The 13,156-nt window shown below is 42.9% G+C and overlaps 1 protein-coding gene across 4 annotated transcripts in view; it reads left to right on the plus strand.

Annotated features, from left to right (window-relative positions):
• The first annotated feature begins 11,507 nt into the window (after positions 1 to 11,507).
• Positions 11,508 to 13,156, plus strand: part of pcsk5b (proprotein convertase subtilisin/kexin type 5b) — a 69,994-nt gene continuing 68,345 nt past the window's right edge. For 2 of the 4 annotated variants that reach the window (XM_029717663.1, XM_029717664.1), the window contains exon 1: positions 11,519 to 12,071. In XM_029717663.1, coding sequence (XP_029573523.1) covers positions 11,892 to 12,071 — 180 coding nt within the window. In that variant the 5' untranslated portion in view covers positions 11,519 to 11,891. Of the gene's footprint in view, positions 12,072 to 13,156 lie in introns of all 4 variants that reach the window. The other 2 variants (XM_029717661.1, XM_029717662.1) reach the window with 2 other exon arrangements.

A 13,156-nucleotide genomic window follows, 5' to 3' on the forward strand; every position in this document is an offset into this window, starting at 1 on the left:
TTGTGATTGAATGTGTGATTTGTTGTTGACCCTGAACTGACCAGGGCTACCACTGCACAACAACTCCTTCGTTCTTGAGCGCCATCCATACCGCTGACGCAGAGATGCTTATTGTACAATGGCTAATCTGGAGGCGAAAGAAACGCCCACTTCTTTAGGCGAGGTTCTGGTTAGAGGAGTAGAACACTTGAAAAATAAAAGGATCCTCACACTCTAGGAGCTCAGATGCAATAATTTAATAAATGCTTCGACAGATTAAGACACCATGTCTGTCGAATCGTTGGTTATTAAATCATTCCATCTGAGCTCCTAGAGTGAGAGGCTCTCTTTTTCTATTGCACAATGGCTAACTTGGCAAGCAATTTTAATTTGGCATTGGTTATTCATTCACAATACTCATCAGAAACCCTAGCAAAATCTCTGGAAATGCTAAAGTTGTACCAGTTTCAGCTATATCTCAAATTCCTATTGAAAGAATGGCCAAAACTGTATAAGCAGCCTTAATCTAAAGAAATGTAACTGAACAAAAATATAAATGCATCACATGAAGTGTTGGTCCCATGTTAAATGAGCTGGGGGGGAAAAATCCCAGAAATTGTCCACAAAAAGCTTATTTCTAAAATTGTGCACAAATTTATTAACATCCATGTTTGAGCGTTTCTCCTTTGCCAAGACAATTCATTCACCTGACAGGTGTGGCATATCAATAAACTGATTAAACAGCATGATCATTACTCAGGTGCACCTTGTGCTTGGGACAAAAGGCCACTTGAAATGTGCTGTTTTGTCACAACAGAATGCCATGGATGTCTCAAGTTTTGAGGGAGCGGGCAATTGGGATGCTGACTGCAGGAATGTCCACCAGAGCTATTGCCAGAGAGTTTAATGTTAATTTCTCTACCATGAACTGCGTTCAACCGGCCTCAAACTGCAGACCACCCATAACCACATCTGGCTTCTTCACCTGCAGGATCGTTGGGATGTTGAGGAGTATGTCTGTAATAAAGCCCTTTTGTGGGGAAAAAGTCATTCTTATTGGCTGGGCCTATGCCCTCCAAGGCCCACCCATGGCTGCACTCCTGCCATCATGTGACTTCCATAGATTAGGGTCTAATGAATTTATTTTTATTGACTGATTTCCTTATGAACTGTGACCCAGTAAAATCTTGGAAATTGTTGCATGTTGCGTTTTATGTGTTCAGTATGTGTATATATATATACTGCTCAAAAAAATAAAGGGAACACTAAAATAACACATCCTAGATCTGAATGAATGAAATAATCTTATTAAATACTTTTTTCTTTACATAGTTGAATGTGCTGATGTAACAGTGTAGGTTCCGTCCCTCTCTTCGCCACTGATTGAAATGCTATTAGCGCGCACCACCGCTAACTAACTAGCCATTTCACATCGGTTACACTGACAACAAAATAACACAAATAATCAATGGGAATCCAATTTATCAACCCATGAAGGTCTGGATTTGGAGTCACACTTAAAATTAAAGTGGAAAACCACACTACAGGCTGACCCAACATTGATGTAATGTCCTTAAAACAAGTCAAAATGAGGCTCAGTAGTGTGTGTGGCCTCCACGTGCCTGTATAACCTCCCTACAACGCCTGGGCCTGCTCCTGATGAGGTGGCGGATGGTCTCCGGAGGGATCTCTTCCCAGACCTGGACTAAAGCATCCGCCAACTCCTGGACAGTCTGTGGTGCAACGTGGCGTTGGTGGATGGAGCGAGACATGATGTCCCAGATGTGCTCAATTGCATTCAGGTCTGGGGAATGGGCGGGCCAGTCCATAGCATCAATGCCTTCCTCTTGGAGGAACTGCTGACACACTCCAGCCACATGAGGTCTAGCATTGTCTTGCATTAGGAGGAACCCAGGGCCAACCGAACCAGCATATGGTCTCACAAGGGGTCTGAGGATCTCATCTCGGTACCTAATGGCAGTCAGGCTACCTCTGGCGAGCACATGGAGGGCTGTGCGGCCCCCCAAAGAAATGCCACCCCACACCATGACTGACCCACCGCCAAACCGGTCATGCTGGAGGATGTTGCAGGCAGCAGAACGTTCTCCACGGCGTCTCCAGACTCTGTCATGTCTGTCACATGTGCTCAGTGTGAACCTGCTTTCATCTGTGAAGAGCACAGGGCGCCAGTGGCAATTTGCCAATCTTGGTGTTCTCTGGCAAATGCCAAACGTCCTGCACGGTGTTGGGCTGTAAGCACAACCCCCACCTGTGGACGTCGGGCCCTCATACCACCCTCATGGAGTCTGTTTCTGACCGTTTGAGCAGACACATTCACATTTGTGGCCTGCTGGAGGTCCTTTTGCAGGGCTCTGGCAGTGCTCCTCCTGCTCCTCCTTGCACAAAGGCGGAGGTAGCGGTCCTGCTGCTGGGTTGTTGCCCTCCTACGACCTCCTCCACGTCTCCTGATGTACTGGCCTGTCTCCTGGTAGCGCCTCCATGCTCTGGACACTACGCTGACAGACACAGCAAACCTTCTTGCCACAGCTCGCATTGATGTGCCATCCTGGATGAGCTGCACTACCTGAGCCACTTGTGTGGGTTGTAGACTCCATCTCATGCTACCACTAGAGTGAAAGCACCGCCAGCATTCAAAAGTGACCAAAACATCAGCCAGGAAGCATAGGAACTGAGAAGTGGTCTGTGGTCCCCACCTGCAGATCCACTCCTTTATTGGGGGTGTCTTGCTAATTGCCTAAAATGTCCACCTGTTGTCTATTCCATTTGCACAACAGCATGTGAAATTTATTGTCAATCAGTGTTGCTTCCTAAGTGGACAGTTTGATTTCACAGAAGTGTGATTGACTTGGAGTTACATTGTGTTGTTTAAGTGTTCCCTTTATTTTTTTGAGCAGTGTATTATACACAAAGCCAGTAACATTATAGAACATTCATAATACATTGGATTGAATGCTGTTATAAATTGTGTAAGCACATGCCTATATATTCTCTCCTGCTGTTGCAGACTCACTAGTTTCTGCCTAGTGGTTTGTTCCCATGACATATGGCGGCTCAGCATGAGAGCAACGCACACAGGGCTATTGAGCACCACTCATGATGGGAATACACAGGTGGTGCACTGCATAGGCTTTTAACAGCAGAATCCTACCCAAAACTCACAGCAACATATCCCCTCGCCATTATGTTATTCACCACTGGAGGGCGTACGCAGTCCTGGAGTTAGGACTTCCTGTCCTAGGCTTGCGTTCTATAAAATGTGCACTTGAACATTTCTTTCTAGTCATTAAGCATTTAGATTGGTAAGACTAGAGGGAGTTACACCTGATATGCACCATACTCAACTTAAAATTGCTCAACAAAATTCTAATGCTACTGCTAATCTTTTTTTAATGATTCAAAGGGTAAAGCTGAGCTTTTATGTGATATCATTACACCTTTGGAGGTAACATTCAAGCCATGTAAGATTGGCTGCTGTTGGATATACCCATTGAATATAACTTAATAATGCCTTATTAAATGCATATAACTGTCTTACCGTATACCCTAATTATGTGTAGGCACAGATGGCGTTCTCTGAGCTACGTGATAGACATTTTTGACGCCCAAAAATATTGTGGCCCACAGAATAGAGCTCCGTATTCCAACCAAATGAGACCGGACAAGGAGGGTGAGTGGCTTGGTCCATTGTGCTCAACTGCAGAAGTCTACACGGCACTTGGGTCAGAGGTCAAAGTGAAGTTGAATAGGTCAAATCTCCCTCTCTGGAAGGCCACCCAGGGAGAGAGTGGGGAAGGGGGTGAAAGCCATAGGAAAGGAAAAACAAAGGTCCGGCTAGAGAGAGTTTTAACGTGAGAAGGACAGTTTGAATAGTCCTTAAAAATCCATGACTGGTTATCGCCATTCCTGATTTGTCTCGATCATTATGAATGAGTATAACCTTGGCCACTTGTAAATTAACCCATGCTTTTGGTTTCCAGCAGGGTTCTGCTTCTCTAGCCTGATCCACAACCAGTGTTGGGGAAGCTACTCTGAAATCTGGGTTTACCCATTACTTTACACTGGAAGAAGTTAAGCTACACTAAAGCTACCCTTAAGTGAAATATAGTTTATTTAACTAAAGCTACTTTGAAAAAGTAGTTCACTACTGCACATCCAAGCTACTGTACTTCTGGAAAAATGATCATATCTAAATCTGAAATGACACAGACTACATATTGTAAGAACAGATTACTCTGGAGTCAGTAATTTAGCCTACTAAATACAAAAACAATGTTTCAAATGAGAATTAGGCAGGTCTGATGCTGAAAAATAACAGGAAATGATTGCCTATTTCTCCCCATATTTAAAAAAAGATACATTTTTGCTAAAAAATGTAGTGTGTAGTTCCCATAGTTAGCTACACCACTGCATGGCAAAAAAGGTGTTAACTACTGAAAACACTACCAAGATTTGAATTTCGTTCAACTACCAAATGTAATTGAATTACTAGTTGAACGACATGTAGTTCACTACTCCACAAACACTGTCCAATACCATCCTTACTGCTGCACTCTTTTTTTTACTATATCAATCAGTCACTGAATCTGTGTAGCAAAATAGAATCTAAGCTCGCAAGATCAGGATGGTCATAGGAGGCTACTGCTTCTCAGGAATGAATCTCTCTGGCCCTGTATGCTGCTGTAGTAGGAGGACTAGTGTGTAATGTGTTATGCCATAGATAGTCCCTGTATAGCTAGCTACTTTATATGATTGGCCCTCGCCAGAGGCGTCACCCACCTATTTATTTTTGAGAGGGCACTTTTTATCTTCCACCATATCGTCAATATTTTCCACATACAGGTGGATAAAACTGAGGAGGCCTTTTCACTACAGGGACAGCCCCGTAATAGGGCCCCGTAATAGGGCCCCACTAAAGACCCCCTAATGTGCAGATAATATATTTATGTTATATAGGCTGTTATAAGTCTGTTGCCTCATACTTGATGTTTCTATCCAGCTCATGTTACACAATGACTCAAAATAGGCTAATAGTGGCGGCGCAATGGTGGATGTCTAAGCTCGATCTCTAATATTTCAATGAACTCGAGCAGGAATGTACGCAGGAATGCTGATGTTTGTTGTCACTCGTTACTGCTCTTTCAGATGCTTTCGACAAAGATGTTTTGTGGGGGTTCACTTGGTTCACTCATTTAGCCCCCCAGCAGTGAGGTCGCACAGTGAATGGAGGGCTCGCTTGCTCGTGAGCTGGGTAGTTGATTTCGTTCTCAAATCATTGCCTGTTTTTCCTCCTTTCAATGCTTTAAATTACAAGCCTGTCCTTGCGCTGAATGCTTGCAGTCACAGGGTGTTTTGGTTTCTTTCATCTCATTTTGGAGGACCGTGAGATATTATTGTCCCCTGCTTGTTGTTAGATTTGACAGTGGTGTCCATTCACGGAGAAATTGGATGCAATTAAAGAAATTATGCTGATTCGCTACTTGTGTTCGAGGCGCAATAGAGTTTTTGCTGTGTGTGCAGTCAGAGATATGTAGCTTATATAATGATTGGATACTCATGTCTCCGCCCTAACAATATATGTAGTTGTTCCAAAGGTGGGAAGGCAAGCGACAAGCTTAGGTCCAAAATAAGACTGTAGAAATACTTTGGGCTTATTTTGGACAGATTTTGGCTTCTTCCTCTCAGGCGCTGTCCCTGGCTTGCTATGGAGTTACTCCGGGCAACTGCTATGAAAACAAAAACCTAGCAATCACAAGGGATTTTCATGTAGCCTTTTAAGCTAAAATAAGCCCAGCCCAGTGCGTAAAATGTTGTTTTCCCTATTTGTGAAACTATAACTAGGTTTCCATATTTATGCACATAAAGTAGTCTACATGTTGGATAAAACATGTCAAGACAGGCCTGATTGAAACAGCTAATTTGTTAGTAAATTTTCCAAATGTCGACAAAACAAAATATGCTACACAAAGTGGGCACATAAGGAACTCATCAAGCTTTGATTATTTGAATCAGCTGTGTAGTGCTATGGCAAAAACCAAAACGTGCACCCCTTGGGGTCCCCAGGACCGAGTTTGGGAAACCCTGACCTAATCTCATCATGTAGGCCATACCGACACTGTTTCTGCAAGCTGTTGGCTAGAGCGCACGTGCCAATACCAGTGGGCACATTCGCTACATAATGCCACATTTAGAACATTTATCAGTAGAGTTTAAAATGCAATGGAAACCCATTTACAGTGACTTTATAAAGTATTCACACCCCTTGACTTTTTCCACATGTGGAAAAACTTGTGTTACAAGTTGGGTGTTAATTGTCATTTCTTTGTCAACGATCTACACAAAATACTCTGTAATGTCATTGGAATAAAATATCTAACATTTGCAACAACAACAAAAAAGATTTATAATAATAAATAAACAAATATATATTGATTACATAAGGTTATTGTCCTGCTGAAAGGTGAATTTGTCTGTTGGAAAGCAGACTAAACCAGGTTTCCTCTAGGATTTTGCCTGTGCATAGCTCTATTCCATTTCTTGTCATCTTAAAAAAAACTCCCTACTCATTGCCGATGACAAGCCCACACATAACATGATGGTGCCACCACCATGCTTGAAAATATGAAGTGGTACTCAGTGATGTGTTGTGTTGGATTTTCCCCAAACATAACACTTTGTATTCAAGACATAAAGTTAATTTCTTTGCCACATTTTTTGCAGTTTTACTTTTGTGCCTTATTGTAATGCAAATAGGTTGTTTTGGAATATTTTTAGTCTGTACAGGCTTCCTTCTTTGCACTCTGTCATTTAGTAACTACAATGTTGTTGAGTTTTCTCCTATCACATCTATTAAACTCTAACTGTTTTAAAGTCACCATTGGCCTCATGTTGAAAGCCCTGAGCGGTTTCCTGCCTCTCCGGCAACTGAGTTAGGAAGGATGCCTGCATCTTTGTAGTGACTGAGTGTATTGATACACCATCCAAAGTGTAATTAATAACTTCACTATGCTCAAAGGGATATTCCAATGTCTGTCTGTTTGTTTTATTTTTACCCATCTACCAATTGGTGCCCTACTTTGTGAGGCATTGGAGAACCTCCCTGGTCTTTGTGGTTGAATCTGTGTCTGAAATTCACTGCTCGACTCAGGGACCTTACAGATAATTGTATGTGTGGGGTACGGAGATGAGGTAGTCATAAAAAAATAATGTTACACACAATTATTGGGTGGCAGGTAGCCTAGTGGTTAGAGCGTTGGGCCAGTAACTAAAAGGTTGCTGGATCGAATCCCAGAGCTGACAAGGTAAAATGACACAGTAAAAATCTGTCGTTCTGCCCCTGAACAAGGCAGTTAACATCTGTTCCTCAGTAGGCTGTCATTGTAAATAAGAATTTGTTCTTAATTTCACTAGGGTAGGGGGCAGCATTCGGAATTTTGGATGAAAAGCGTGCTCATAGTAAACTGCCTGCTACTCAGGCCCAGAAGCTAGGATATGCATAGAAAACACTCTAAAGTTTCCAAAACTGTTAAAATAATGTCTGTGAGTGTAACCGATGTGAAATGGCTAGTTAGTTAGCGGTGGTGCGCGCTAATAGCGTTTCAATCGGTGACGTCACTCGCTCTTAGACTTGAAGTAGGGTTTCCCCTTGCGTTGCAAGGGCCGTGGCTCTTGTGGCGCGATGGGTAACGATGCTTCGGTGGGTGTCAGTGTTTGATGCGTGCAAGGGTCCCTGGTTCGAGCCTGGGTTGGGGCGAAGAGAGGGACGGAACCTACACTGTTACATTGATGCTGTTGACCCGGATCATTGGTTGCTGCGGAAAAGGAGGAGGTCAAGGGGGGGGGTGAGTGTAACCGATGTGAAATAGCTAGTTAGTTAGCGGTGGTGCGCGCTAATAGCGTTTCAATCGGTGACGTCACTCGCTCTTAGACTTGAAGTAGGGTTTCCCCTTGCGTTGCAAGGGCCGCGGCTTTTGTGGCGCGATGGGTAACGATGCTTCGTGGGGTGTCAGTTGTTGATGTGTGCAAGGGTCCCTGGTTCGAGCCCGGGTTGGGGCGAAGAGAGGGACGGAACCTACACTGTTACATGAGTATAACAGAACTGATATGGCAGGCGAAAACCTGAGGAAAATCCATCCAGGAAGTACTATTATTTTGAAAGGCTGTTTTTCCATTGAAAGCCTATCCACCATACAAAGACTTAGGACCCAGTTCACGATCTCTATGGCTTTTTCTACATGTGGCCAGTCTTTAGGCATTGTTTCAGGCTTTTACTCTGAAAAATGAGGGAGATACACCACTTTCAATGAGTGGACAGTGGAAATTTCCAGACATGAGTCCAGCGTGCGATCAGGAACGCGCCTTTCTTGTTCTCCTTTTCTATTGACGAAGCTTTTGTCCGGTTGAAATATTATTGATTATTTATGACAAAAACAACCTGAGGATTGATTTTAAACATCGTTTGACATGTTTCTTCGAACTTCTATTGTACTTTTTTGTTTTTTCATCTGTCTGTTGTGACCGCGCTTTGTTCCAATGGATTGCTGAACAAAACGCACCAACAAAACTGAGGTTTTTGGACATAAAGAGGGACATTATCGAACAAAACAAACATTTATTGTGTAACAGAGTCTTCGGAGTGCAACCATATGAAGATCATTAAATGTAAGTGATCAATTTTATCACTATTTCTGACTTTTGTTACTCCTCTTCTTGGCTTGTTACTGTTTGGAATGATTTGTCTGCTGGGCGCTGTTCTCAGATAATCGCATGGTATGCTTTCGCCGTAAAGCCTTTTTGAAATCTGACACCGTGGTTGGATTAACAAGAAGTTAGCGTCCCACACCCCCTAGTGAGGTTAACTGACTTGCCTGGTGAAACAAAGTGTTATTTTTAATAATTGTACACAGAGTCCATGCAACTTACTATGTGACTTGTTAAGCACATTTTTACTCCTAAACTTATTTAGGATTGCCTGACTCATGACATTTCACCTTTTCATTTTTTATTAATTTGTAGAAATGTCTAAAAACATAATTCCACTTTGACATTTTGGGGTATTGTGTATAGACCAGTGACACAAAATCTGAATTTAATCAATTTTAAATTCCGGCTGTAACACAACAAAATATGGAAAAAGTTAAGGGGTGTGAATACTTTCTGAAGGCACTGTGACTTGTATTTTTCGATTCGGTACATGGGAATTTAAATGCAAAAGTTTGTTTAATGTGCACTATGCCATCACGCACAGCCTTTTACCTGCAACAAGCCAATTTGATAGAAACACATCTCTGGTGTGAAAATCTGCATATTGTTTTTATAAAGATTTTAGAATATTCACATGAAAATCTGTTGCCAATTATATGGAAACCTAGCTACTGTTGCAATAATAATGGAAATAATTTGTAAGAAATGTAAATAAGCCTAGTTAGGCCTATAAAGTAACAAAGTCTGTAACGTTGTTCCAAATCACACTAACCTCGCCTGACACTATTGTGTTATAAACACATTCTTAATAGATAACAATATAGTAGGCCTATTCAAATGGGCTAACACTGTCTCTGTGAGAGATAAAATACTTAAATATTAAAATAAAATACTTAAATATTAAATGTACATAAGTATTCAGACCCTTTACTCAGTACTTTGTTGAAGCACCTTTGGCAGCGATTACAGCCTCGAGTCTTCTTGGGTATGACGCTACAAGCTTGGCACACCTGTATTTGAGGAGTTTCTCCCATTCTTCTCTGCCGATCCTCTCAAGCTCTGTCAGGTTGGATGGGGAGCGTCGCTGCACAGCTATTTTTAGGTCTCTCCAGAGATGTTAGGCCGGGTTCAAGTCCGGGCTCTGGCTGGGCCACTCAAGAACATTCAGAGACTTGTCCAGAATAGACTCCTGTGTTGTCTTGGCTGTGGTTCGTTGTCCTGTCTGATGTCCTGAGCAGGTTTTCATCAAGGATCTCTCTGTACTTTGCTCCGTTCATCTTTCCCTCGATCCTGACTAGTCTCCCAGTCCCTGCCGCTGAAAAAAATCCCCACAGCATGATGCTGCCACCACCATGCTTCACCGTAGGGATGGTGCCAGGTTGTGTCCAGACGTGACACTTGGCATTCAGGCCAAAGAATTCAATCTTGGTTTCATCAGACCAGAGAATCTTGTTTCTCATGGTCTGAGAGTCCTTTAAGTGCCTTTTGGCAAACTACAAGCGTCTGTCTGTTTTACTGGGGAGTGGCTTTCGTCTGGCCACTCTATCATGAAGGCCTGATTGGTGGAGTGCTGCAGAGATGGTTGTCCTTCTGGAAGATTCTCCCATCTCCACAGAGGAACTCTGGAGCTCTGTCAGCGTGACCATCGGGTTCTTGGTCACCTCCCTGATCAAGGCCCTTCTCCCCTGATTTCTCAGTTTGGCCGGGTGGCCAGCTCTAGGAAGAGTCTTGGTGGTTCCAAACTTCTTCCATTTAAGAATGATGAGGCCACTGTGTTCTTGGGGTCCTTCAATGCTGCAGAAATGTTTTGGTATCCTTCCCCAGATCTGTGCCTCGACACAATCCTGTCTCGGAGCTCTACGGACAATTCCTTCAACCTCGTGGCTTGGTTTTTGCTCTGACATGCACTGTCAACTGTGGGACCTTATATAGACAGGTGTGTGCCTTCCCAAATCATGTCCAATCAATTTAATTTACTTCAGGTGGACTCCCATAAAGTTACAGAAACATCTCAAGGATGATCAATGGAAACAGGATGCACCTGAGCTCAATTTCGAGTCTCATAAAAAGGGTCTGAATACTTATGAATACTTATGTAAATACGGTATTATTATGATTTGTTTGTATGAATTTGCACAAAAAAAATCTAAAAACCTGTTTTCGCTTTGTCATTATGGAGTAGTGTGCGTAGATTGATGAGAAAAAAAATCTGATTTAAAAAAAATAAGGCTGTAACAAAATGTGGGAAAAGTCAATGGCTCTGAATACTTTCCGAATGCACTGTATCCGAGAGACCAGTTTGAGATCCTTTACAGTGTGGCTTTAAGACCCAGCGCAGTGCAGGCAGCCCAGCCGGGCGGATTATGCTGCATTGATAACCAACTGGGAAGGTGGTAATTATTATATACGACTGGGCACAATCTGTTTGAACGCCTATCCAACTCGTAATTACTCGTGGGAAACTCGTCTATCACCCCTGAGCTACCACTTTTCCCACAGTCAGACCTCTGACGTCACCTACAAAGGAAATGACCTCGATAACAGCATTTTCGGCAGTTAAATGTAGCAACAAAACCTTATTTATAAAGATCTATTAACATGGTTTTTGAACACTATAGTTTGTTTAAAAGCATGATAGCGGCACTTTTAGTTCATGGTTAACGCATTTTGTTGGCCATTAGCCAATCGGCGTTTCTCAATGAGTTCAAAGCACGTTAATGCATCCAACTGGTCTTTACAACTTCAAAACCGGTATTTACCACCTTCCCACTTGGTTATAAACGCAGCATCAGTTGTTTCTACTCCGAATTGTCGCTAGTTATTTGGTGGGAGGCGCTGTAGCCATTTCGCCACTTTAAAGAGAGAAGGAGAACCAACATCCGAGTTCTGGGGAAAATAAATTATCCCAAAGCACTGCATTCAGACAAACTACCCCCACCGCTGCGAAGGAGCACGACTGAACGCAAACTTCGAACTCTCCATGCAGAGCACGCGGAGAACAGACCAGGACCATCTAACGGGCTTTTGAGAATTTTTTTCGGTTTCCGTTTTTTCCTATTTTATTTACGGTGTATGTGGATGTTGATCGAACAGTTTATGAGTATCGTGCTTGCTCTGCGGTGAGAAGAGAAGTTTGGCTGTTTTCTTAGTCGGAGGGAGACGCGGGAGGTTCGGGGAAAAAGTGGGGGAAGATGGTTTGGAACGCCGCTTTGAGAAGAGGCTTGATGTGCGTTCTGGCGCTCTGGCTCGGTTTTACGTCTGCCCCGTGCAAAGCTCGGATTTACACTAACCATTGGGCTGTACGGATAAACGGGGGATCTGTGTTCGCTGATCGGATAGCAGACAAATATGGCTATAAGAATATGGGACAGGTATGTTTTTAAACTGTTCCTCTTATCTTTTCGTTCCTTTTTACATTTTTATTCGAAAGAGTTTCAAAGTCAAATCCTGCACAGCGTTGGTGTTTTTTCTTTCATAAATTAAAGCTTACTTTGCTTTTGAACGGTGGTGTTTTGTTGTCAGTCCGATTGAAGTTCACACGTCATAGTCACCCGGGCCCACACTGGATAGTTTACATCCCGGGCCAGCCTGAACACGCTACCTCCACTCAAAATAATGTACCTTGAACCCAGGATAGTCTCTCTGGCGTGTGTGTGTGGCGGGGATCAGCCTGGCACACACGGGACTGACTATGACATGAACAAAGCGAGAGAGGGGGCAGGGGTGCAGTGATTAGGCTCCACACCGGTGGGACAACAGGTGCCCCACAGTTCCGCAGAGCAGTTTTATTGGGCTGTTAGGATTGGAGAATTTTACCAACAGTTTAATGTCTTGTATTTCATGGCTCAGACCAATATGGGCCTCTTAAACCAAGAATCCTTAGTTGCTGCATACATTTTGGGATTTATAAATTAATTATTTACAGTACCAGTCAAGTTTGGACACACCTACTCAGTGAAGGGTTTTTATTTTCTACATTTTAGAATAATAGTGAAGACATCAAAACTATGAAATAAAACACGGAATCATGTAGTAACCAAAAAAGTGTTTTATATATATTAGAGCTTCTTTTTGCCTTGACAGCTTTGCACACTCTTGGCATTCTCCCAACCAGCTTCACCTGGAATGCTTTTCCAACAGTTTTGAAGGAGTTCCCACATATGTTGAGCATTTGTTGGTTGCTTTTCCTTCACTCTGCGGTCCAACTCATCCCAAACCATGTCAATTGGGTTAAGGCTGGGTGATTGTGGAGGCCAGGTCATCTGATGCAGCACTCATCACTCTCCTTGTTGGTCAAATAGCCCATATAAAGCCTGGAGGTGTTTTGTCATTGTCCTGTTGAAAAACAAATGATAGTCCCGCTAAGAGCAAACCAGATGGGATGGCGTATCACTGCAGAATGCTGTGTTAACCATGCTGGTTAAGTGTGCCTTGAATTCTAAATAAATCACTGACA

This window comes from Salmo trutta, chromosome 27, assembly GCF_901001165.1.
Source record: "Salmo trutta chromosome 27, fSalTru1.1, whole genome shotgun sequence".
NCBI classification, from domain to species: Eukaryota; Metazoa; Chordata; class Actinopteri; order Salmoniformes; family Salmonidae; genus Salmo; species Salmo trutta.